The sequence below is a fragment of the Engystomops pustulosus genome, chromosome 4, assembly GCF_040894005.1.
Source record: "Engystomops pustulosus chromosome 4, aEngPut4.maternal, whole genome shotgun sequence".
Classification (NCBI taxonomy): domain Eukaryota; kingdom Metazoa; phylum Chordata; class Amphibia; order Anura; family Leptodactylidae; genus Engystomops; species Engystomops pustulosus.
This window is the reverse complement of record NC_092414.1, coordinates 217,016,967-217,039,456: the sequence shown is the minus strand read 5'-3', so window position 1 is coordinate 217,039,456 and position 22,490 is coordinate 217,016,967. Positions and strand designations below refer to the sequence as shown.

The 22,490-nt window shown below is 48.5% G+C and overlaps 1 protein-coding gene across 2 annotated transcripts; it reads right to left on the bottom strand.

The window, feature by feature from the left end:
- Nucleotides 1–1,142: 1,142 nt before the first annotated feature.
- LOC140128338 (zona pellucida sperm-binding protein 3-like) lies at nucleotides 1,143–19,792 on the bottom strand. Of its 2 annotated transcripts, none has more exons than XM_072149970.1 (8): nucleotides 19,290–19,792; nucleotides 3,985–4,103; nucleotides 3,238–3,341; nucleotides 2,988–3,165; nucleotides 2,795–2,915; nucleotides 1,860–1,951; nucleotides 1,636–1,769; nucleotides 1,143–1,403 (listed from the first exon to the last, which is right to left on the bottom strand). In XM_072149970.1, exons 1-8 carry the CDS (start codon nucleotides 19,746–19,748, stop codon nucleotides 1,147–1,149), a joined length of 1,464 nt encoding a protein of 487 aa, XP_072006071.1. In that variant the 5' UTR covers nucleotides 19,749–19,792; the 3' UTR covers nucleotides 1,143–1,146. The 2 variants fall into 2 exon arrangements, with proteins under 2 accessions (XP_072006071.1, XP_072006070.1); XM_072149969.1 differs by lacking the exon at nucleotides 19,290–19,792 and adding an exon at nucleotides 4,605–5,093.
- Between the last annotated feature and the right edge of the window lie 2,698 nt (nucleotides 19,793–22,490).

Here is a 22,490-nt window from a genome sequence, read left to right as displayed (position 1 = left end):
CCTCCCCCTGTGCGCTAGCGTCGCGTTATGAACGGACGTCTAGCGGTACGTGTGACCGCGGCCTTAGTCTAAACTATTCCTCAAAATATTGCAGCTCAATTAGAGGGGACATCAGTGGTCATAGCGCCACGGATCACATTGCCCCACACCCCAAGGATGGGTATAGTAAACTTGTGACAACCCTTAAAGCTCTGCTCACACCTTGTTCTGGCCTTTCAGTTTGAGGCATGTCAAAGAAACTAAAATTTGTAGGTCAGAAGATCTTGTTAGTGTGGAGGGAAACAGGAAATTTAACAGGTGTGAACTTGACACAAAAACCAATAGTTGCAACGTAAATAGCTCAAGTATGGCTACAATGCATCAACATGGCTCAAAACCAGAATGTGCCCACAGTGTCCTGTAGACATCTTGCATTGTAGATAACTTGTGTTCAATGACATTGTTGTAGGACATCTGGTTTATGATGAGAGTCTAGAGTTACCCGATATGCCCAGTCAGTTGCCCATTATTGGAGTTCAGTTCCAACAGTCGCTACATGAGATCAGAGCGATGTTACTTTGTTTAGATCCCTCCCAATGTGCTTGATTGACACAAGCCTAAAGGAAAACTCAACATGTTGGGGTTCCTGGTGATCCAGGAGTGTAACGTACTAGGTCTTCATCTGCAAATAAGATCAATCTTAGAATGGAGATGCGGAGGTATCAGAGATCAGAGGCCATGTTCAATGTAGTTGTGACTGGTTTGTCTCCATTTCTTTAGACTGGATCTTTCCCAGTGGTAATGGGAGGCAAAGTCTACTTGTAATAGTTGAACATGAATTGGACCTGGCTGAGATTTTAGTTTTCTTAGTAAAAAACCATAAATGGACAAAGAGGCTACGAGAATGGGATGCATATTGGAGAGTTGGAGTTTTTTTTAAGCAGTCAGTTTAAAAAAAAAAAGTTTTTGGGAAAATACATCAGTTTTGACCAGTTTTAATTGAGAAAACTGGGCAAAATGGATGAGTCTTCAAAAACGTATGCATTTAACGGTCTGCTTAAAAACGGGCCAAAACACCACGCGTGACCGCACCTTTTGGAGGTGCCCAATTTTAACCCTGACAAAAGAATAGACCATCTCAATGAGACCCATGAACAAGACAGTTTATCAAAAATTGTTTATTTCAACAGATTCTTTGTGGGAAAATCTCCCCAGAAGACATTTCCCAACAATAGTGAGGGCAACAGCCACAACCACTGCAGAGACGGAGCCGATGGCCACCAGCACCCACAGCTGTAGAGGTTCCCGTCCTGCGCTCATCCTGGAAGCTTGGGAGGTTCCTGCTCCGGAGATCTGGTTGGACTTGGCTCCAGTCACTAGAAGAGGACCCAGTGTGGCCCGGCCATGCTGCTCTACATGGGATCCTGGAGAAAGAAAAATCACATATATGCATACATTTGAAGTTTTTAAGTAGGCACGATAGATTTACCAAGGAAATACACAGGTTGACCTGAAGGGGAGAAAATACAATTTCTTGCGAAAAATTGCTTTAGGTTCCCTAGACTAGATGGATACAACAGCTAAGCATCTACAACCTGAAGACCTAGAGGCCAAGCATTATAATAAAAGTACATTTATCAGGTGTCAGACACTCACCAGTATCCCTCTTCCCCAATCCTCTTGGTCTACCATGTGATGAGCCCCAGGACATTCTCTGGCCTCCGGCAGTAGCGCAGTTCCCGGTGGCGCAGCATTGGCAGATCCCACTTGGACCTTCAATAGGAGACCAACTAGAAGAGGTGTAGCCATTAAGTAATCATCCAAGACAACAACAGTGGTTGTAAAGTCATTTCAAGACAGAGCCTTGTACATGGTCTTACCTGCTAGATGCCTTGTTGTAGGAGCAGGCCTTGTTCATTGGATCTGGGGTCTGGTTGATGGCAGCAGCTCTCAGGGAACAAGTGATGTAGATCTGGGAAGACATTACAGCTAAAGCAAACATTTCTGTGCACTTAAGGGTATCTACCACCAGGATGAAGGACTGAATGCAGATGAACCCAAGGGGCTCCCTTGGCAGTAATGGAGCCTGAAGCCCCTCAGGCTGATTTGCATAGAGTATCATCCTGGTGGTAGATGCCCTTCAAGACGGTTGCTCTTGACTAGATGTGTTCTCTCTAATGAACAGGATTCTGGGAACAGCACTTTCCAGATAAGCCAGCTATAAATCAGGTGGCGGTGACTGAAATGTTCCACCTTTTACACATGTAACCAAGTCTTAGACTGTTCAAGGATTCCTTCTCAAAATGCGATCCAGGCAGAACAGCGAGTGGGCTCGGACCCATCATACCCGTCTTGCAGTAGAAATGCATGTGATCAGTAACAAGCATCCAGTTATTACATGCAACACACCAGGTGCTTGTTACTGATCATATCTGCATTTCAGCATACGGAGCCAGTTCTGTCCGGATTGAATTTTGGAACATTCCAGGCAGAAATTGGATGCAGCCTCAGGCCATGTTCACATGATGCGTTGTGTTTGACACATTCCAAAGGCTTGAACCCTGACCAAATGCGGAGGTTACATTGCATTTTAGCAAATGCAATGGAAATACAGTAACCTCAGTATGGGATCACGGTTCAAGCCTTTGGAATGCGTAAAATAATGCAACAAAAACAAAGTATCACATGTAAGTGGCCTTAGGAGTTCTGGCTTAGCGATTTACCACTATATAGATTTCCTATCACATCACTCTACACAACCATGTGCTAGTATCCAAGTTAGTCCACATTGAAATCATGGCAATGAAGTCCATACCAGAGAGACCGCACTGTCTGTAAATCTGAAGGCGTCAACCATGAAGCGGAGAACGTTGTCTTGAGATCTTGGAGAAACAAAGACTGAAGATGAATCTTCTTCCATCCCATCCATCAGGCACCTGTGGGAGAGGAGATTAGTTGTAGGTGTGGACTACATGAAGGCTACTACAGGATTGATGGTAGAATCTCACCCATTGTTGGAGATGATCTCATAACGAGGAGTGGAGGTCACATCTTCATTAGTGGTGGCCACACAACTATCCACAAACAGCATCATGGGCTCATGGTTCTTAGTGTCCAGAGAGGCTTCAATGTAGAACAGGTCACCGAGCTGGAAGACCAGAGAGTCCCTGGGGCCACTCCAGTCATCTAAGGAGATATTGGAGTATTAGTAGTCACCTATAGACTGCACCATTACCCAGTACAAGAAGGTCTTCTTACCATTCATGAGACGCAAGGAGAAGGTCAGCCGCTCTTCTGAGGTCACTGTGGTGCTGTAGGGACTCCATGTTGGCTTGATGGCATTACTGCTCACGTTACCATGACTAGAGAAGACAGACCTCAATTACTGGCCAAGTTGGATACAGATGTTTGAGATTTGTAAATAGAACCAGTCAAGTTAGAACAAAATCCATCTTTGTAATGGAACATGGCATCCATATACTTCTGGGCCCGTGTAGAGTATACAGAGGCATTGTACATGATGGTGACCCAAAAGCATTGCTTCTAGAAGAAACCATTGAGGGCACCATCATTCCCCATACAGCCAAACTGTGGATAAAGTACAAATCTTTACTTAAAGGGTTTTCCCCATGAACAAAAGTTGGGCCCCCAACTTGCTGATCTGTGGGAGTCTCAGTGCGGAGACCCTCGATCACAAAAATGAGGGGGTAGTCGGACCCCCCGTCGCTCCGTCTAATGGGGCAGATAGCCATGCACGACTGTCCTGCTCCATTGATCTCCTTGGAGCTGATGGAGATTGCCAAATGCGGCCGTCTGCTCCATTAGTCTGACGGAGCGACGAGGGGTCCAATCAACTACTCGTTATCGTGATCTGTGGTGATCCCAGCACTGAGAACCCCTTTGATCAGTTCTATCCCATGGATAAGGCTTAACTTTTGTTCATAGGAAAACCCCTTTAAGGATAACTACACCTATTTATATAGATTTTATTAGATTTAGACTAACCGTGGGTAATAGCAGTGGATGGGGACCGTGGCAGGGTTGGATCGGATGATGGGCACATTGCTGGAGGGAGTTGGGGCGTAGTGCAGGTTGATCTTGTAAATAAGCCAGTCTGGATCCATCTAAATGGGGAACATAAGACGGTTACACTCATTAGCCTAGAATACTACAGTATTTATCACTTAGATAGTGTTAGGAGGATACAAGGCATCACATAGACTCAGGGCGCGTTCACACGTTCCGCTAGCGGTGCGATCATAACGCGACGCTAGTGCACAGGGGGCGGAGTTTGGGGCAATCGCATATGCGTCTCCATAGAAACGCATGCGATCGAGTTATTAATCGCATGCGTTTCCCGGGAAACGCATATGCGATCGGCCCGAGCCCCGCCCACTGTGCGCTAGCGTCGCGTTATGAACGCGACGATAGCGGAACGTGTGAACGCGCCCTCAGTCTTACAAGATACATGGACTGGATCCACTAATCAAGCAACATGTCTGTTCTGAACAGAGGGTACAGGTAACTAACCTCACAGAACGTACAATAGGGCCTAAAGCTCCACCTCAATAATGGCTGACGCCCATTATGGATAGAAAGGGTTTGAGTATAGTCAGGACTCTTACCTCTACATCGCTCCCACATTCCTGAAGGCCATTTTGAAAAATCACATCATTAGGTTGTACGGCAGTAGGTTGGCAGGACCCCAGGCTCAGGTCTGAGGGCTTCACCAGCTTTCCATTACCATAGAAGTCCCTGACTACAGTCACCACCATCCTGTCCTCCGCACACTGCACACTGATGGGGGAGGATGAAGGTGGAAGCTGCCGGGACTGATGGGCTCCTCCAATATACCTGGAGCCCCAACCAGACACAGGTGCAGCACCCCTTGAAGGCCCAAAACCAGACACTGGCTGAGCCCAAGGGTTTCCTCTAGAGGAGCCCAGTCTAGATGCAGGTTGTCCCCATCCAGGCTGATGACTCCTCCACCAAGCATCTGACTGACGCCGCTGTCTAGCCAAGACACTGCCAAAGCCCGATCCATAGAGAAGACCCAGTACCAAGCACCTGACCAAGAGCTCCATCCTGCCTGCAGGACACAAGTCATACAAGGAGGTGGTGGAGGAGCGGAGCTTTATACCTCACCCATCACATGGACATCACTCCACCTCGTTATACCTCATTATACTTCAGCTGGACACATCATCAGTGCAGAGCTGAGGTTGTGGTTGTGAGACATTGGCCGCAGTTACACGTACCGCTAGACGTCTGTTCATAACACGACGCTAGTGCACAGGGGGAGGTCCTCGGCCCGAAGCACATGCGTTTCCAGAGAAACGCATGCGATCGGCTTAACAATCCAGGGAAACGCATGCATGTTCGGGCCGAGGACCTCCGCCTGTGCGCTAGCGTCGCGTTATGACGCTTAGCGGTACGTGTGACCGCGGCCATACATTGGTGGTGGAGGTCTTGTTTAGTTTTTCTGATGCCGTTTTCAAAGGAATCATCAAGGAATTCAAGGATAGAGGTTCCGTTGTTGCCAAAAAGGCTCCGGGGCGCCCAAGAAGGACCAGCAAGCGCCAGGACCGGCTCTTACAAGTGTCTCAGTTGGGGATGGGGCTCCCAGCATCGCAGAGCTCAGGAATGGCAGCAGCAGGTGTGAGGCATCTGCACACACTGTGACACTGCGGAGACTCCTGGAGCAAGGCCTGGTGTCCAGGAGGGCAGCATAGAAGCCGCTTCTCTCCAGAAAAACATCAGGGACAGACGAATATTCTGCAGGAGGTGCAGGGAGTGTTGACGGCTGAGGACTGGGGGAAAGTCACTGGGGGACATTTACTTAGAGTGTCGGTGTCTGCATTGGCTTTGTTACCGACCTGCTCTCGGTAAGAAGATACACATGTAATATTGTAGAGCTGTGCAGAGACATTTCTGGCGCCGAGACAATTTTCTGTCCCTGGGACAAAATCTGTCCCGAGCACCAGAAATGTGTCCATCAGTCCCTGCTAGACCAGTTTTCTTTTGGTCTACTTTCCGTCAGTTTACACCGCCCAAAAAGGGCTGCGACACATATTAATTGTGTCTGAGTTTCCACTCCGCCAAAGCCACGCCCCTTTTCGGAGAACAGTCGGAGCAGACGGAAAAAGTCATTTTTTCTGGCGCCGCCAGATAATAAATAGGTCTGAGAGCAGAACATGTGGTGAGAGCGCCACAAAACTGGCGGAAACGCCACAGTAAATATCCCCCATTGTCTCTGATGAATCCCCTTTCCGATTGTTTGGAACATCTGGAAAACATCTTGTTGGGAGAAGACAAGGTGAGCGATCCCACCAGTCTTGTCTCATGCCAACTGTTAACGTTTCCGTTTATGAAATGCACCATAAATGCAATGTTAACGCATGCATTAACAATGCGTTAAGGCATGTGTTTTGTTAACACATGTGTTAACATTGTGTTAACAAATGGAAACAGGAATGTAATTAAGCAAATCACTTCTCCTCAGCTGTTGTAATGCAATTTAAACGCAATTACGCAACATGTGAACGCGCCTTAAAGCATCCTGCAGCCATTCATGTGGGGGGGGGGGCGGCTTCTCAGCCAAGGGAATCGGCCTAAAAACACCTCCATGAATAAAGAATGGACCAGAATGTCCTCTAAGAGCCGCTTCTCCCAACCCTCCAGGAGCAGATGGTGATGAGCAGAGCCTCCTCCAGCATGATGGAGCACCTGCCATAAAGGGGAGAACTAAATGGTGCAGGGAACAGAACACAGAGATTCTGGGTCCATGGCTCCGGGGACAGAACACAGAGATTCTGGGTCCATGGCCCGGGAACAGAACACAGAGATTCTGGGTCCATGGCCCGGGAACAGAACACAGAGATTCTGGGTCCATGGCCCGGGAACAGAACACAGAGATTCTGGGTCCATGGCCCGGGAACAGAACACAGAGATTCTGGGTCCATGGCCCGGGAACAGAACACAGAGATTCTGGGTCCATGGCCCGGGAACAGAACACACAGATTCTGGCTCCATGGCCCGGGAACAGAACACACAGATTCTGGCTCCATGGCCTGGAGACTCCCCGGATCTTATCCCATTGAGAACTTGTGGTCAATCATCAGGAGACGGGGGACAAACAAAACCCAACACATTGTGACAGAATGCAGCAGTGATTGTGCAGGAATGGACGGCGATCAGCCAGTATTGGGTGCAGGAGGTGAGTGAGAGCTGCCAGGGAGAATTGCAGAGGTCCTGGAGAAGAAGGAGAGGTCCTGCAGATACTGACTGGCTGCAGTAACTCCTCCTACCTGACAATAAAAGCTTCTGCTCCCCATAATATGATTGCACTTGTATCTCTGTATGTGATAAACATCTGACAAACCAGAGGGACACATGTGAGAAGAGAAGATTTGTGTCACAACTTAAGCCTTCTGAGAAAGTACAGTCATGGCCATTAGTCCAAGTTATTCCTCAAGTAGCAGCTGGTCCTCCTTCTCCAGTACAGGTCTATTGGAGCTTCCAAAGCTGAACTGTATAGGTGTGTGGAGCTGTAGGATTCATACTTGTCAATTACAGAGGACCTCTGGTCATAGCACCACGGATCAGCTTGCCTCACATCCCAAGGATGGGTATAGGAAACTTGTGACAACCCTTTAAGGCCCCTTCCACACTAGCGAGTGTGATGCGATGAACTCGCATCACACTCGCAACGCAAGCTGCCGGGAACGCACGGCCCGAACGCTGCACCGCGGGAGTGAACTGACATGCTGAGTTCACTCCCGCGGTGCAGCGTTCGGGCCGTGCGTTCCCGGCAGCTTGCGTTGCGAGTGTGATGCGAGTTCATCGCATCACACTCGCTAGTGTGGAAGGGGCCTAAGGCTCTGCTCACACCTTGTTCTGGCCTTTCAGTTTAAGGAGTGTCAAAGAAACTAAAAATGGAAGGTCAGAAGATCCGTTACACATCTGATAGTGAGGAGGGAAACAGGAAATCATACACAGGTGTGAACTTTACCCAAAACCTAAATAATTGCAACATGAATTGCTCAAGTATGGCTACAACGCATCAATATGAACAAGGCCCAAAACCAGAATGTGCCCACACAGTGTCCATTAGGCATCTTGTGTTGTAGATAAGAACTTGTGTAATGACATTGTTGCAGGACATCTGGTTTATGATGAGTCTAGAGTTACCCAATTCACCCTCCAGTCAGTTGCCCATTATTGGAGTTCAGTTCCAACAGTCGCTACATGAGATCAGAGCGATGTTACTTTGATTAGATCCCTCCCAATGTGCTTGATTGACACAAGCCTAAAGGAAAACTCAGCATGTTGGGGTTCCTGGTGATCCAGGAGTGTAACGTACGAGGTCTTCATCTGCAAATAAGATCGATCTTAGAATGCGGATGTATCAGAGATCTGAGGCCATGTACAATGTAGTTGTGACTAGTTTGTCTCTTTAGACTGCCTCCCATTACCATTGGGAAACCTCCATAGTCTAAATAACATAGTGGAACATGTAGTGGACCTGGCTGAGGTTTGGCTTTGTAAAAACTAGAGATGAGCGAGCACTAAAATGCTCGGGTACTCGTTATTCGAGACGAACTTTTCCCAATGCTCGAGTGCTCGTCTCGAATAACGAGCCCCATTGAAGTCAATGGGAGACTCGAGCATTTTTCAAGGGGACCAAGGCTCTGCACAGGGAAGCTTGGCCAAACACCTGGGAACCTCAGAAAAGGATGGAAACACCACGGAAATGGACAGGAAACAGCAGGGGCAGCATGCATGGATGCCTCTGAGGCTGCTTAATCGCACCATTATGCCAAAATTATGGGCAACAGCATGGCCATGACAGAGTGACAGAATGAGGCTAGATAGCATCTAAAACATGCAATAATTGACCCTGACACTATAGGGGACGGCATGCAGAGGCAGCGGCAGCAGGCTAGAGAGTGGCATGGCGACGTACCCTAAATGGACTCAGGCTTCAAACCAATGGGTGGCAGAGAGGAACCAAAGGAGGTGAGCAAGAAGCGCTCAAATAATATCGGTACATGATAAAAGTTTGCCAGTATATTTTGTGGATTACACAGCAGGGTGGCGACAAAGTTAACATGGAAGCCATGAAAACAACCCGAAATTCTGCCTGACACAGCTCGTTTGATAAGGGGACCATGTATGGAGGCAGTGAACTAGTAGTAGATTAAAGGTGCTACAGTTAAAACTATGTTAGTTGGATCTTGGGATGGAGCTGGCGCTCCGCTGCCAGACGAGCTTTCGCCAATCCAAGCCCCTGTCTCTAGGCTACTCCCCAAACAGCACTTCTAAGAACCTTTTGTATAAGATCAAGTGTAGTAGCGTTCTTATAAGTTTAGGATATGGCGGGTGAGGGGAATGTAAACAGATGCGCAAGAAGCGCTGAAATAATATCGGTAAATGATAAAAGTTTGCCAGTATATTTTGTGGATTACACAGCAGGGTGGCGACAAAGTTAACAAGTTTGTTGTGGAAGCCATGAAAACAACCCAAAATTCTGCCTGACACAGCTCGTTTGATAAGGGGACCATGTATGCCTACAGTTCATGCCAGTCGCTGCACTGGCTGCCAGTCTCCTTTCGAATACAGTTTAAAATAATAACCCTCATACATAAAGCTCTGTATAATGCTGCACCCCCCTACCTCTCCTCTCTTATCTCAGTCTATCGCCCAACCCGTGCTCTTAGATCCGCCAGTGATCTTAGATCAACCTCTACCCTAGTGCGGACCTCCCACTCGCGTCTCCAAGACTTCTCTAGAGCTGCACCAATTCTATGGAATGCTCTGCCCCGGACTATCAGACTAATACCTAACCTCCAAAGTTTCAAACGTGCTCTTAAAACCCATTTCTTTAGGCAAGCCTATTACACTCATTAACTGCATGAAGTTTTAACTCTTCTACTAACCCGTCCTGTGTCGTCCTCCCATCTGTTATCCAGCAACCAACAGGCACCAGACTTCTCTGCAGTCCCATTCACCCTGGACCTGGTATATAAGATGACGGCTGAGTGGTTCAAGCGACAGCAATTCCATTTATTATATTTTGTTCTATTCCCTAAGAAGAATGGCTTGACCATTAAATATTCTTTTACCTCGTGTTACCCCATCATCTTCATAAACCGTAAGCTCTGGCGAGCAGGGACCTCACTCCTGTTGTTCCATACAAATGTTGTGTTCTGTTATATTACATTTGTATTTGTTTCCTATGATTTGTAAAGCGCTACGGAATATGATGGCGCTATATAAATAAAGATTATTATTATTATTATTATGGAGGCAGTGAACTAGTAGTAGATTAAAGGTGCTGCAGTTAAAACTATGTTAGTTGGATCTTGGCATGGAGCTGGCGCTCCGCTGCCAGGCGAGCTTTCGCCAATCCAAGCCCCTGTCTCTAGGCTACTCCCCAAACAGCACTTCTAAGAACCTTTTGTATAAGATCAAGTGTAGTAGCGTTCTTATAAGTTTGGGATATGGCGGGTGAGGGGAATGTAAACAGATGCGCAAGAAGCGCTGAAATAATATCAGTAAATGGTAAAAGTTTGCCAGTATATTTTGTGGATTACACAGCAGGGTGGCGAGAAAGTTAACAAGTTTGATGTGGAATGCCCTGTAATAGCTCTTGGGCGGTGTGCCTTTTATCGCCTAGGCTCAGCAGTATGAGCACCGCCTGCTGTCGCTTAGCGACGGCACTGCTGCTGTGCCTAGAGCTACCGACTGATGGCGCCATGGCCACGGATGGTAATTCGGAGGAGGAGGAGGTGGAGGAGGGGTGGGAGGAGGAGGAGGTATAGTAGGCCTTTGAGACCTGGACCGAGGTAGGCCCCGCAATCCTCTGCGTCGGCAGTATATGACCAGCCCCAGGGTCAGACTCGGTCCCAGCCTCCACCAAGTTAAGTGTAGTAGCGTTCTTATAAGTTTGGGATATGGCGGGTGAGGGGAATGTAAACAGATGCGCAAGAAGCGCTGAAATAATATCCGTAAATGGTAAAAGTTTGCCAGTATATTTTGTGGATAACACAGCAGGGTGGCGACAAAGTTAACAACTTTGATGTGGAATCCATGAAAACAACCCAAATTTCTGCCTGACACACCTCGTTTGATAAGGGGACGATGTATGGAGGCAGCTATATGGACGACTTTTGGAGGTAGCAAAGGAGACAACGTGTGGAGGCTGCTATGGAGACAATTTAATTTGGATAGTGCCTGTATGTGGCAGTCCAAAAAAGTTTTCAAACCAGAGGAGCAGGTAGGTGGCCCTCCAGAAAAATGAAATAGATTGAGTGCCTGTATGTGGCAGTCCAAAAAAGTTTTCAAACCAGAGGAGCAGGTAGGTGGCCCTCCAGAAAAATTGAATAGATTGAGTGCCTGTATGTGGCACTCCCAAAAATTGTTTAAAACAGAGGACCGGGTAGGTGGCCCTCCAGAAAAATTAAATGCATAAAGTACTATAGCTAGAGCCAGTGGGCCCTGTCAAAAAATAGCCAGTTTCCTCTGCTTTAGTGTACAAAGAGGAGGAGAAGGAGGAAAATGAGGAGGAGGAGGAGTGCATAAATTATTCAGGTTGAGCTTCCTTCACCTGGTGGAGATTGGAAATTATGAGAAATCCAGGCTTTATTCATCTTAATAAGCGTCAGCCTGTCAGCGCTGTCAGTCGACAGGCGTGTACGCTTATCGGTGAAGATGCCACCAGCTGCACTGAAAACCCGCTCGGACAACACGCTAGCGGCAGGGCAGGCAAGAACCTCCAAGGCGTACAGCGCCAGTTCGTGCCACATGTCCAGCTTTGAAACCCAGTAGTTGTAGGGAGCTGTGTGATCATTTAGGACGATGGTATGGTCAGCTACGTACTCCCTCACCATCTTTCTGTAAAGATCAGCCCTACTCTGCCGAGACTGGGGACAGGTGACAGTGTCTTGCTGGGGTGACATAAAGCTGGCAAAAGCCTTGTAAAGTGCTGGACAAGCTGCCTGCTCGCCTACTCTCCCTTGCTACTTGTCCCGCAGAACTACGCACTCTGCCGCTAGCGCTGTCAGAAGGGAAATACTGTTTCAGCTTGTGCACCAGGGCCTGCTGGTATTCATGCATTCTCACACTCCTTTCCTCTCCAGGGATGAGAGTGGAAAGATTTTGCTTGTACCGTGGGTCCAGGAGAGTGAATACCCAGTAATCGGTGCTGGAATAAATTCTTTGAACGCGAGGGTCACGGGATAGGCAGCCTAGCATGAAATCTGCCATATGCGCCAGAGTACCAACGCGTAAGAATTCACTCCCCTCACTGGCCTGACTGTCCATTTCCTCCTCCTCCAACTCCTCCAACTCCTCTTCTTCTGCCCATACACGCTGAACAGTGAAGGACTGAACAATGGTCCCCTCTTCTGTCTCGCCAACATTCTCCTCCTCTTCCTCCTCATCCTCCTCCACCTCCACCTCCTCCGATATGCGCTGAGAAACAGACCTAAGGGTGCTTTGGCTATCAACAAGGGAATCTTCTTCCCCTGTCTCTTGTGACGAGCGCAAAGCTTCCGACTTCATGCTGATCAGAGAGTTTTTCAACAGGCCAAGCAGCGGGATGGTGAGGCTGATGATGGCGGCATCGCCACTGACCATCTGTGTTGACTCCTCAAAGTTACTCAGCACCTGACAGATATCAGACATCCACGTCCACTCCTTATTGTAGACTTGAGGAAGCTGACTGACCTGACTACCAGTTCTGGTGGAAGTTGACATCTGGCAGTCTACAATCGCACTGCGCTGCTGGTAAACTCTGGATAACATGGTTAATGTTGAATTCCACCTCGTGGGCACGTCGCACAACAGTCGGTGAGCAGGCAGTTGGAGGCGGCGCTGCGCTGCCCTGAGAGTGGCAGCATCTGTGCTGGACTTCCTGAAATGCGCACAGATGCGGCGCACCTTCGTGAGCAAATCAGACAGATTGGGGTATGTCTTGAGGAAACGCTGAACTATCAGATTTAACACATGGGCCAGGCATGGCACATGTGTCAGTCTGCCGAGTTGCAGAGCCGCCACCAGGTTACGGCCGTTGTCACACACAACCATGCCTGGCTTCAGGTTCAGCGGTGCCAGCCACAGATCAGTCTGCGCCGTGATGCCCTGTAATAGCTCTTGGGCGGTGTGCCTTTTATCGCCTAGGCTCAGCAGTTTGAGCACCGCCTGCTGTCGCTTAGCGACGGCACTGCTGCTGTGCCTAGAGCTAGCGACTGATGGCGCCATGCCCACGGATGGTAGTTCGGAGGAGGAGGTGGAGGAGGGGTGGGAGGAGGAGGAGGCATAGGAGGCCTGAAAGACCTGGACCGAGGTAGGCCCCGCAATCCTCGGTGTCGGCAGTATATGACCAGCCGCAGGGTCAGACTCGGTCCCAGCCTCCACCAAGTTAACCCAATGTGCCGTCAGCGATATATAGTGGCCCTGCCCGGCAGCACTCGTCCACGTGTCCGTGGTCAGGTGGACCTTGTCAGAAATGGCGTTGGTCAGGGCACGGATGATGTTGTCTGACACGTGCTGGTGCAGGGCTGGGGCGGCACATCGGGAAAAGTAGTGGCGGCTGGGGACCGAATACCGAGGGGCGGCCGCCGCCATGAGGTTGCGAAAGGCCTCGGTCTCTACTAGCCTATAGGGCAGCATCTCCAGGCTAAGCAATCTGGAGATGTGGACATTAAGGGCTTGGGCGTGCGGGTGGGTTGCACTATATTTACGTTTCCGCTCCAGCGTCTGGGGTATGGAGAGCTGAACGCTGGTGGATGCTGTGGAGGATCGTGGAGGCGATGATGGGGTTTTTGTGCCAGGGTCCTGGGCAGGGGGCTGACTATCAGCTGACACAGGGGAAGGAGCAGTGGTGTGCACGACCGGAGGTGAACGGGCTTGGTGCCACTGAGTGGGGTGTTTAGCATTCATATGCCCTGTGTATACTGGTGGTAGTTAAGCTAGTAGTGGTGGAACCCCTGCTGATCCTGGTTTGGCAAAGGTTGCACACCACAGTCCGTCGGTCATCCGGTGTTTCCTTAAAGAACCTCCAGACTTCTGAAAATCTAGCCCTCGCCGCGGGAGCCCTCGCCACGGGAGCTTCACTACGTGACACATTTGCCGCTGATGTACCTGCTCTGGCCCTGCCTCTCCGTCTGGCCCCACCACTGCCTCTTCCAACCTGTTCTGGTCGAGGACTCTCCTCCGTCTCAGAAGCACTGTGTTCACCCGGCCTCTCAACCCAGCTTGGGTCTGTCACCTCATCATCCTCCGATCCCTCAGTCTGCTCCCCCCTCGGACTTCCTGCCCTGACAACAACTTCACCACTGTCTGACAACCGTGTCTCATCGTCGGACACCTCTTTACACACTTCTTCCACTACGTCAAGAAGGTCATCATCACCCACAGACTGCGACTGGTGGAAAACCTGGGCATCGGAAAATTGCTCAGCAGCAACCGGACAAGTGGTTTGTGACCGTGGGAAGGGTCCAGAAAAAAGTTCCTCAGAGTATGCCGGTTCAAATGCCAAATTTTCATGGGAGGGGGCAGACTGGGGGGGGGAGGAGGCTGAGGTGCAGGAGCTGGAGGAGTGCCGATTTCGGTGACATGGGTGGACTGCGTGGAAGACTGACTGGTGGACAAATTGCTCAAAGCATTGTCGGCAATCCACGACATCACCTGTTCGCACTGTTCTGGCCTCAACAGTGCTCTACCACGAGTCCCAGTAACTTCAGACATGAACCTAGGGAGTGTAGCTCTGCGGCGTTCCCCTGCTCCCTCATCAGCAGGTGGTGTCTCACCCCGCCCAGGACCACGGCCTCTGACCCCTGCAGTAGTTGGACGCCCACGTCCCCGCCCTCTACCCCTCGGGTTAAACATTTTGAAAATGAAAGTTATAACTTTAAATTTTTTTTTAAACTTTTTTTTGTGTTTTTTTGTTTTTAAAACCAAACGATGCTATCCTATTGCTATGGCTATTTTCTAGCCAAGTATGAAAGCACACTGCTATGCCAGATGAGATGACGCCGAGTTATGAAAAAATAAAAAGTAAATGGCAGACTGTGCCTAATTGAAATCCAACCCCTAATAAATTTTCCCACTTTGGTGTTTGAGGTGGATATGTGTGTCACTAAGAGCTAAACACAACGGTCGCAAGTCCCCCTGCAAATTCCTCACAATATGGTACTAGCTGCACTACTAGTGCCAGCAAGCCCAGCCACAAGCAAACAACAAAAGAAAAAGTATAACGTTATTGTAGCCCTAAGAAGGGCTGTTGGGTTCTTGGAGAATCACTCCTGCCTAACACTATTCTAATAGAACACCCTAACGCTTTCCCTGACCAGCAGCAGCTCTCTCCCTAGCGGCATCCAGACACAGAATGATCCGAGCAGCGCGGGCTGCGGCTAGTCTATCCCAGGGTCACCTGATCTGGCCAGCCAACCACTGCTATCGACGTATAAGGGTACCACGTCATGCTGGGTGGAGTGCAGAGTCTCCTGGCTTGTGATTGGCTCTGTTTCTAACCGCCAAAAAGCAAAACGGCGGGAGCTGCCATTTTCTCGAGCGGGCGAAGTATTCGTCCGAGCAACGAGCAGTTTCGAGTACGCTAATGCTCGAACGAGTATGTTCGCTCATCTCTAGTAAAAACCATAAGTGGACCAAGAGGCTACGAGAATGGGATGCATATTGGAGAGCGGTTTACCAACACAAACTCCAGTATTTATCTACTCAGGGGCCAACGGCTTCCCATGTCTGCCTTTGGAGTTGCATAGTTTTAACCCTGACACAAGAATAGAACATCTCAATGAGACCCATGAACAAGACAGTTTATCAAAAATTGTTTATTTCAACAGATTCTTTGTGGGAAAATCTCCCCAGAAGACATTTCCCAACAATAGTGAGGGCAACAGCCACAACCACTGCAGAGACGGAGCCGATGGCCACCAGCACCCACAGCTGTAGAGGTTCCCGTCCTGCGCTCATCCTGGAAGCTTGGGAGGTTCCTGCTCCGGAGATCTGGTTGGACTTGGCTCCAGTCACTAGAAGAGGACCCAGTGTGGCCCGGCCATGCTTCTCTACATGGGATCCTGCAGGAAGAGAAAAGAGTGAAAGTATTATCAAAGTCATAGAGGTTTGAGGGTTTTCTTGACACCCAGCAAGTTTCTGTGCCTGTAGTCGATAGAATAGAAAAATATTAAGGTCCTTCTCATACAACTAGCTGCTTGGCATTGTGCCATAATTTGTGCTCATAACTAGAGACAGACCAGGAGTTTTTAGACAGTGGGTACAACCAGTAAGCCGTAGTATTTCAAATACATCTATCCGGAATAAATGCTAATACATCTCAGATCTAGATATATGGAAGAGGGGAGGAACATGTGCACTTTGCTAGCCACATCTAGTCTATATGGAGATGTAGTCTCTTCAAAACTCACCAGTATCCCTCTTCCCCAATCCTCTTGGTCTACCATGTGATGAGCCCCAGGACATTCTCTGGCCTCCGGCAGTAGCGCAGTTCCCGGTGGCGCAGCACTGGCAGATCCCACTTGGGCCTTCAATTGGAGACCAACTGGAAGAGGTGTAGCCATTAAGTAATCATCCAAGACACCAACGGAGGTTGTAAAGTCTTCAGACAGCCTTGTGCATGGTCTTACCTGCTAGATGCCTTGCTGTAGGAGCAGGCCTTGTTCATTGGATCTGGGTTCTGGTTGATGGCAGCAGCTCTCAGGGAACACGTGATGTAGATCTGGGAAGACATTACAGCTAAAGCAAACATTTCTGTGCACCTAAGGGCGCGTTCACACGTTGCGTTTTGATTGCGTTTGAAACGCATATACAACAGCTGATGTGAGGTAATTTGCCTAATTACATTACCGTTTACGTTTGTAAACGCAATGTTAACGCATGTGTTAACAAAACGCATGAGTTAACAACGCGTTTACAATGCGTTTTGTAATCGGAAGCGTTAACAGTGATGTAATTAGGCAAATCACCTCTCCTCAGCTGTTGTATATGCGTTTCAAACGCAATGAAAATGCAGGTCAAAGCGCATCGTGTGAACGCGCCCTGAGAGGCTCCCATAGGCAGTATCAGTATAGGCAGCATGTACCTGGTGGTAGATGCCCTTTAAGACTGAGAACACATCTACTCAAGCAACAAATAAACAGGATTTGGGGGAACAGCACTTTCCAGATTAGCCAGCTATAATTTCCACCTTTCACATTGGTAATCACCAAGCCTTAGACCGTGTTCAAGCATTTCTTCACAAAATGCAATCCAGGCAGAACAGCGAGTGGGCTCGGACCCATCACATCTGTCTTGCAGTAGAAATGCATGTGATCAGTAACAAGCATCCAGTTATTACATGCAACACACCAGGTGCTTGTTACTCATATCTGCATTTCAGCATACGGAGCCAGTTCTGTCTGGATTGATTTTTAGAACATTCAGGCAGAAATTGGATGCAGCCTCAGGCCACGTTCACATGATGCGTTGTGTTTGACACATTCCAAAGGCTTGAACCCTGGCCACACGGTGAGGTTGCATTTTAGCAGGTGCAATGGAAATACAGTGTAACCTCCGTATGTGATCATGGTTCAAGCCTTTGTGTTTTTTGTTGCATTATTTTACGCTTTCCAAAGCATTGCATGACAGTGGCCTTAGGAGATCGATAGTGGTAAATCACTAAGCCAGAACTCCTATCACATCACTCTATACAACTATGTGCTAGTATCCAAGTTAGACCACATTGAAATCATGGCAATGAAGTCCATACCAGAGAGACCGCACTGTCTGTAAATCTGAAGGCGTCAACCATGAAGCGGAGAACATTGGCTTCAGATCTTGGAGAAACAAAGACTGAAGAGGAATCTTCTTCCATCCCATCCATCAAGCAGCTGTGGGAGAGGAGATTAGTTGTAGGTATGGACTACATGAAGGCTACTACAGGATTGATGGTAGAATCTCACCCATTGTAGGAGATGATCTCATAGCGAGGAGTGGAGGTCACATCTTCATTAGTGGTGGCCACACAACTATCCACAAACAGCATCATGGGCTCATGGTTCTTAGTGTCCAGAGAGGCTTCAATGTATAACAGGTCACCAAGCTGAAAGACCAGCGAGTCCCTGGGGCCACTCCAGTCATCTAAGGAGATATTGGAGTATTAGTAGTCACCTAGAGACTGCACCATCACCCAGTACAAGAAGGTCTTCTTACCATTCATGAGACGCAAGGAGAAGGTCAGCCGCTCTTCTGAAGTCACGGTGGTGCTGTAGGGACTCCATGTTGGCATTACTGCTCACGTTACCATGTCTAGAGAAGACAAACCTCAATTACTGTCCAAGTTGGATTTTGTTCTACCTTGACTGGTTCTATTTACAAATCAGAATTATAAATCTTAAACATTTGTATCCATCTTTGTACTAGAACATGGCATCCATAGACTTCGGGGCCCGTGTAGAATATACAGAGGCATTGTACAGGATGGTGACCCAAAAGCATTGCTTCTAGAAGAAACCATTGAGGGCACCATCATTCCCCATACACACAAACTGTGGATCTTACTTGAACAAAAGTTAGGCCCCCAACTTGCTGATATGTGGGAGTCTCAGTTCTGAGACCCCCCGATCACAACAACAAAGGGTAGTCGGACCCCTCGTCGCTCCGTCAGGCTAATTGGGCAGATAGCCCAATTGCCAAGCGCGGCCGTCTGCTCCATTAGTCTGACGGAGCGATGAGGGGTCCAATGGACCACTCGTTATCATGATCTGTGGTGATCCCAGCACTGAGACCCCTCTGATCAGCAAGTTAAGTCATATCCCATGTATAGGACCTAACTTTTGTTCGTGGGAAAACCCCTTTAAGGATAACTACATCTATTTATAGTTTTCATCAGATTTAGACTAACCGTGGGTAATAGCAGTGGATGGGGACCGTGGCAGGGTTGGATCGGATGATGGGCACATTGCTGGAGGGAGTTGGGGCATAGTGGAGGTTGATCTTGTATATAAGCCAGTCTGGATCCATCTAAATGGGGAACATAAGACGGTTACACTCATTAGCCTAGAATACTACAGTATTTATCACTTAGAAAGTGTTAGGAGGATACAAGGCATCACATAGACCGAGTCTTACAAGATACATGGACTGGTTCCACTTATCAAGCAACAAGTCAGTACAGAGGGAACAGGTATAACTAACCTCACAGAAGCAAACAATAGGCCTAAAGGTCCACCTGAATAATGGCTGACGCCCATTATGGATAGAAGTGATTTGAGTATAGTCAGGACTCTTACCTCTACATTGCTCCCACATTCCTGAAGGCCATTTTGAAACACCACATCATTGGGTTGTACGGCAGTAGGTTGGCAGGATCCCAGGGTCAGGTCTGAGGGCTTCACCAGCTTTCCATTACCATAGAAGTCCCTGACTACAGTCACCACCATCCTGTCCTCCGCACACTGCAGACTGATGGGGGAGGATGAAGGTGGAAGCTGCCGGGACTGATGGGCTCCTCCAATATACCTGGAGCCCCAACCAGACACAGGTGCAGCACCCCTTGAAGGCCCAAAACCAGACACTGGCTGAGCCCAAGGGTTTCCTCTAGAGGAGCCCAGTCTAGATGCAGGTTGTCCCCATCCAGGCTGATGACTCCTCCACCAAGCATCTGACTGACGCCGCTGTCTAGCCAAGACACTGCCAAAGCCCGATCCATAGAGAAGAACCAGTACCAACCACCTGACCCAGAGCTCCATCCTGCCTGCAGGACACAAGTCATACAAGGAGGTGGTGGAGGAGCGGAGCTTTATACCCCACCCGTCACATGGACATCTCTCCACCTGACACCTCATTATACCTCAGCTGATCACATCATCAGTGCAGAGCTGAGGTTGTGGTTGTCAGACATACATTGGTGGTGGAGGTCTTGTTTAGTTTTTCTGATGCAGTTTTCAAAGGAATTCCAGGAGAGAGGCTCCATTGTTGCCAAAATGGCTCCAGGAGCCCAAGAAGGACCAGCAAGCACCAGGAGCGTCTCTTACCAGTGTCTCAGCTTGGGGATGGGGCTCCCAGCATCGCAGAGCTCAGGAATGGCAGCAGCAGGTGTGAGGCATCTGCACGCACTGTGACACTGCGGAGACTCCTGGAGCAAGTCCTGGTGTCCAGGAGGGCAGCACAGAAGCCGCTTCTCTCCAGAAAACATCAGGGACAGACGGATATTCTGCAGGAGGTGCAGGGAGTGGACGCTGAGGACTGGGGGAAAGGCATTGTCTCTGATGAATCCCCTTTCCGATTGTTTGGAACATCTGGAAAACATCTTGTTGGGAGAAGACAAGGTGAGCGATACCACCAGTCTTGTCTCATGCCACCTGTGAGGGCGCGTTCACACGTTGCGTTATGTCCTGCATTTTCATTGCATTTGAAATGCATTACAACAGCTGAGGAGAGGTGATTTGCCTAATTACATTACTGTTAATGATTCCGTTAATGAAATGCACCGTAAACGTGATGTTAACAAATGCATTCATGCGTTAACGCATGCGTTAACATTGTGTTACCAAAGGTAAACAGGAATGTAATTGGGCAAATCACCTCTCATCAGCTGTTGTAATGTTTTTTAAACGCAATTAAAACGCAGGCAAAACTGCAGCCATTTATGTGTGGGGCGGCTTCTCAGGCCGCGGTCACACGTACCGCTAGGTGTCTATCATAACGCGACGCTAGCGCACAGGGGTAGGTCCTCGGCCCAAACGCACATGCGTTTCCAGGGAAACGCATGCGATTGTTAAGCCGATCGCATGCGTTTCTCTGGAAAAGCATGTGCGTTCGGGCCGAGGACCTACCCCTGTGCGCTAGCGTCGCGTTATGAACGGACGTCTAACGGTACGTGTAACCTCGGCCTCAGCCAAGGGAATCGCCCTAAAAACCCCTCCATGAATAAAGAATGGAGCAGAATGTCCTCCACGAGCCGCTTCTCCCAACCCTCCAGGAGCAGATGGTGATGAGCAATGCCTCCTCCAGCATGATGGAGCACCGGCCATAAAGGGGAGAACTAAATTGTTCCGGGAACAGAACACAGAGATTCTGGGTCCATGGCTCCGGGAACAGAACACAGAGATTCTGGGTCCATGGCCCGGAAACTCCCCAGATCTTATCCCATTGAGAACTTGTGGTCAATCATCAAGAGACAGGGGACAGGATTGGGTCCAGAAGGTGAGTGAGAGCTGCCAGGGAGAATCGCAGAGGTCCTGAAGAAGAAGGAGAGGTCCTGCAGATACTGACTCGCTGCAGTAACTCCTCCTACCTGACTATAAAAGCTTCTGCTCCCCATAATATGATTGCACTTGTATCTCTGTATGTGATAAACATCTGACAAACCGGAGGGCAACACATCATTTGACAAGAGAAGATTTGTGTCACAACTTATGGCCATGACTCTGCTCTCTCAGAAGGCTTTAGTCCAAGCTATTCCTCAAATAGCAGCTTGTCATCCTTCTCCATTTCAGGTCTATTGGAGCTTCCAAAGTTGAACTGTATAGGTGTGTGGAGCTGTAGGATTCATACTTGTCAATTAAAGAGGTCCTCAGTGGTCATAGCACCATGGATCAGATTACTATACCGTCCTTAGGATGCGAGGCAAACTTGTGACAACCCTTTAAGGCTCTGCTCACACCTTGTTCTGGCCTTTCAGTTTAAGGAGTGTCAAAAAAAAAACTAAAAACGGGAGGTCAGAAGATCTGAGAGTGTGTATGGAAACCAGATATCTTAACACAGGTGTGAACTTGACCCCAAAACCAAAATAGTTGCAACATGAATTGCTCAAGTATGGCTGCAATGCATCAATATGAACAAGGCCCAAAACCAGAATGTTCCCACACAGTGTCCATTAGGTATCTTGTGTCGTAGATAAGAACTTGTGTAATGACATTGTTGCAGGACATCTGGTTTATGATGAGAACCCAGAGTGACCCAATTCGCCCTCCAGTCAGTTGCCGATTATTGGAGTTCAGTTCCAACAGTCGCTACATGAGATCAGAGCGATGTTACTTTGATTAGATTCCTCCCAATGTGCTTGATTGACACAAGCCTAAAGGAAAACTCAGCATGTTGGGGTTCCTGGTGATCCAGGAGTGTAATGTACAAAGTCTTTATCTCCAAATAAGATGTATCAGAGATCTGAGGCCACATTCAACGTAGTTGTGGCTGGTTTGTCTCTTTAGACTGGATGTTTCCCAGTGGTAATGGGAGGCATAGTCTACATGTCATAGTTGAACATGTAGTGGACCTGGCTGAGGTTTTTTTTTTTTTTTTTTTTTTAAACCATAAGTGGACCAAGAGGCTACGAGAATGGGATGCATATTGGAGAGCGGTTTACCAACACAAACTCCAGTATTTATCTACTCAGGGGCCAACGGCTTCCCATGTCTGCCTTTGGAGGTGCATAGTTTTAACCCCAACACAAGAATAGAACATCTCAATGAGACCCATGAACAAGACAG

Coding starts and splice junctions, on each gene's coding strand:
- LOC140128338 (XM_072149970.1), bottom strand. CDS start 19,748: ATGGAGCTCTGGGTCAGGTGGTTGGTACTGGTTCTTCTCTATGGATCG. Junction 3,342..3,984: donor ATCCACTGCTATTACCCACG/GTTAGTCTAAAT, acceptor TGTCTTCTCTAG/TCATGGTAACGTGAGCAGTA. Junction 2,916..2,987: donor GAGATCATCTCCAACAATGG/GTGAGATTCTAC, acceptor CCTCTCCCACAG/GTGCCTGATGGATGGGATGG.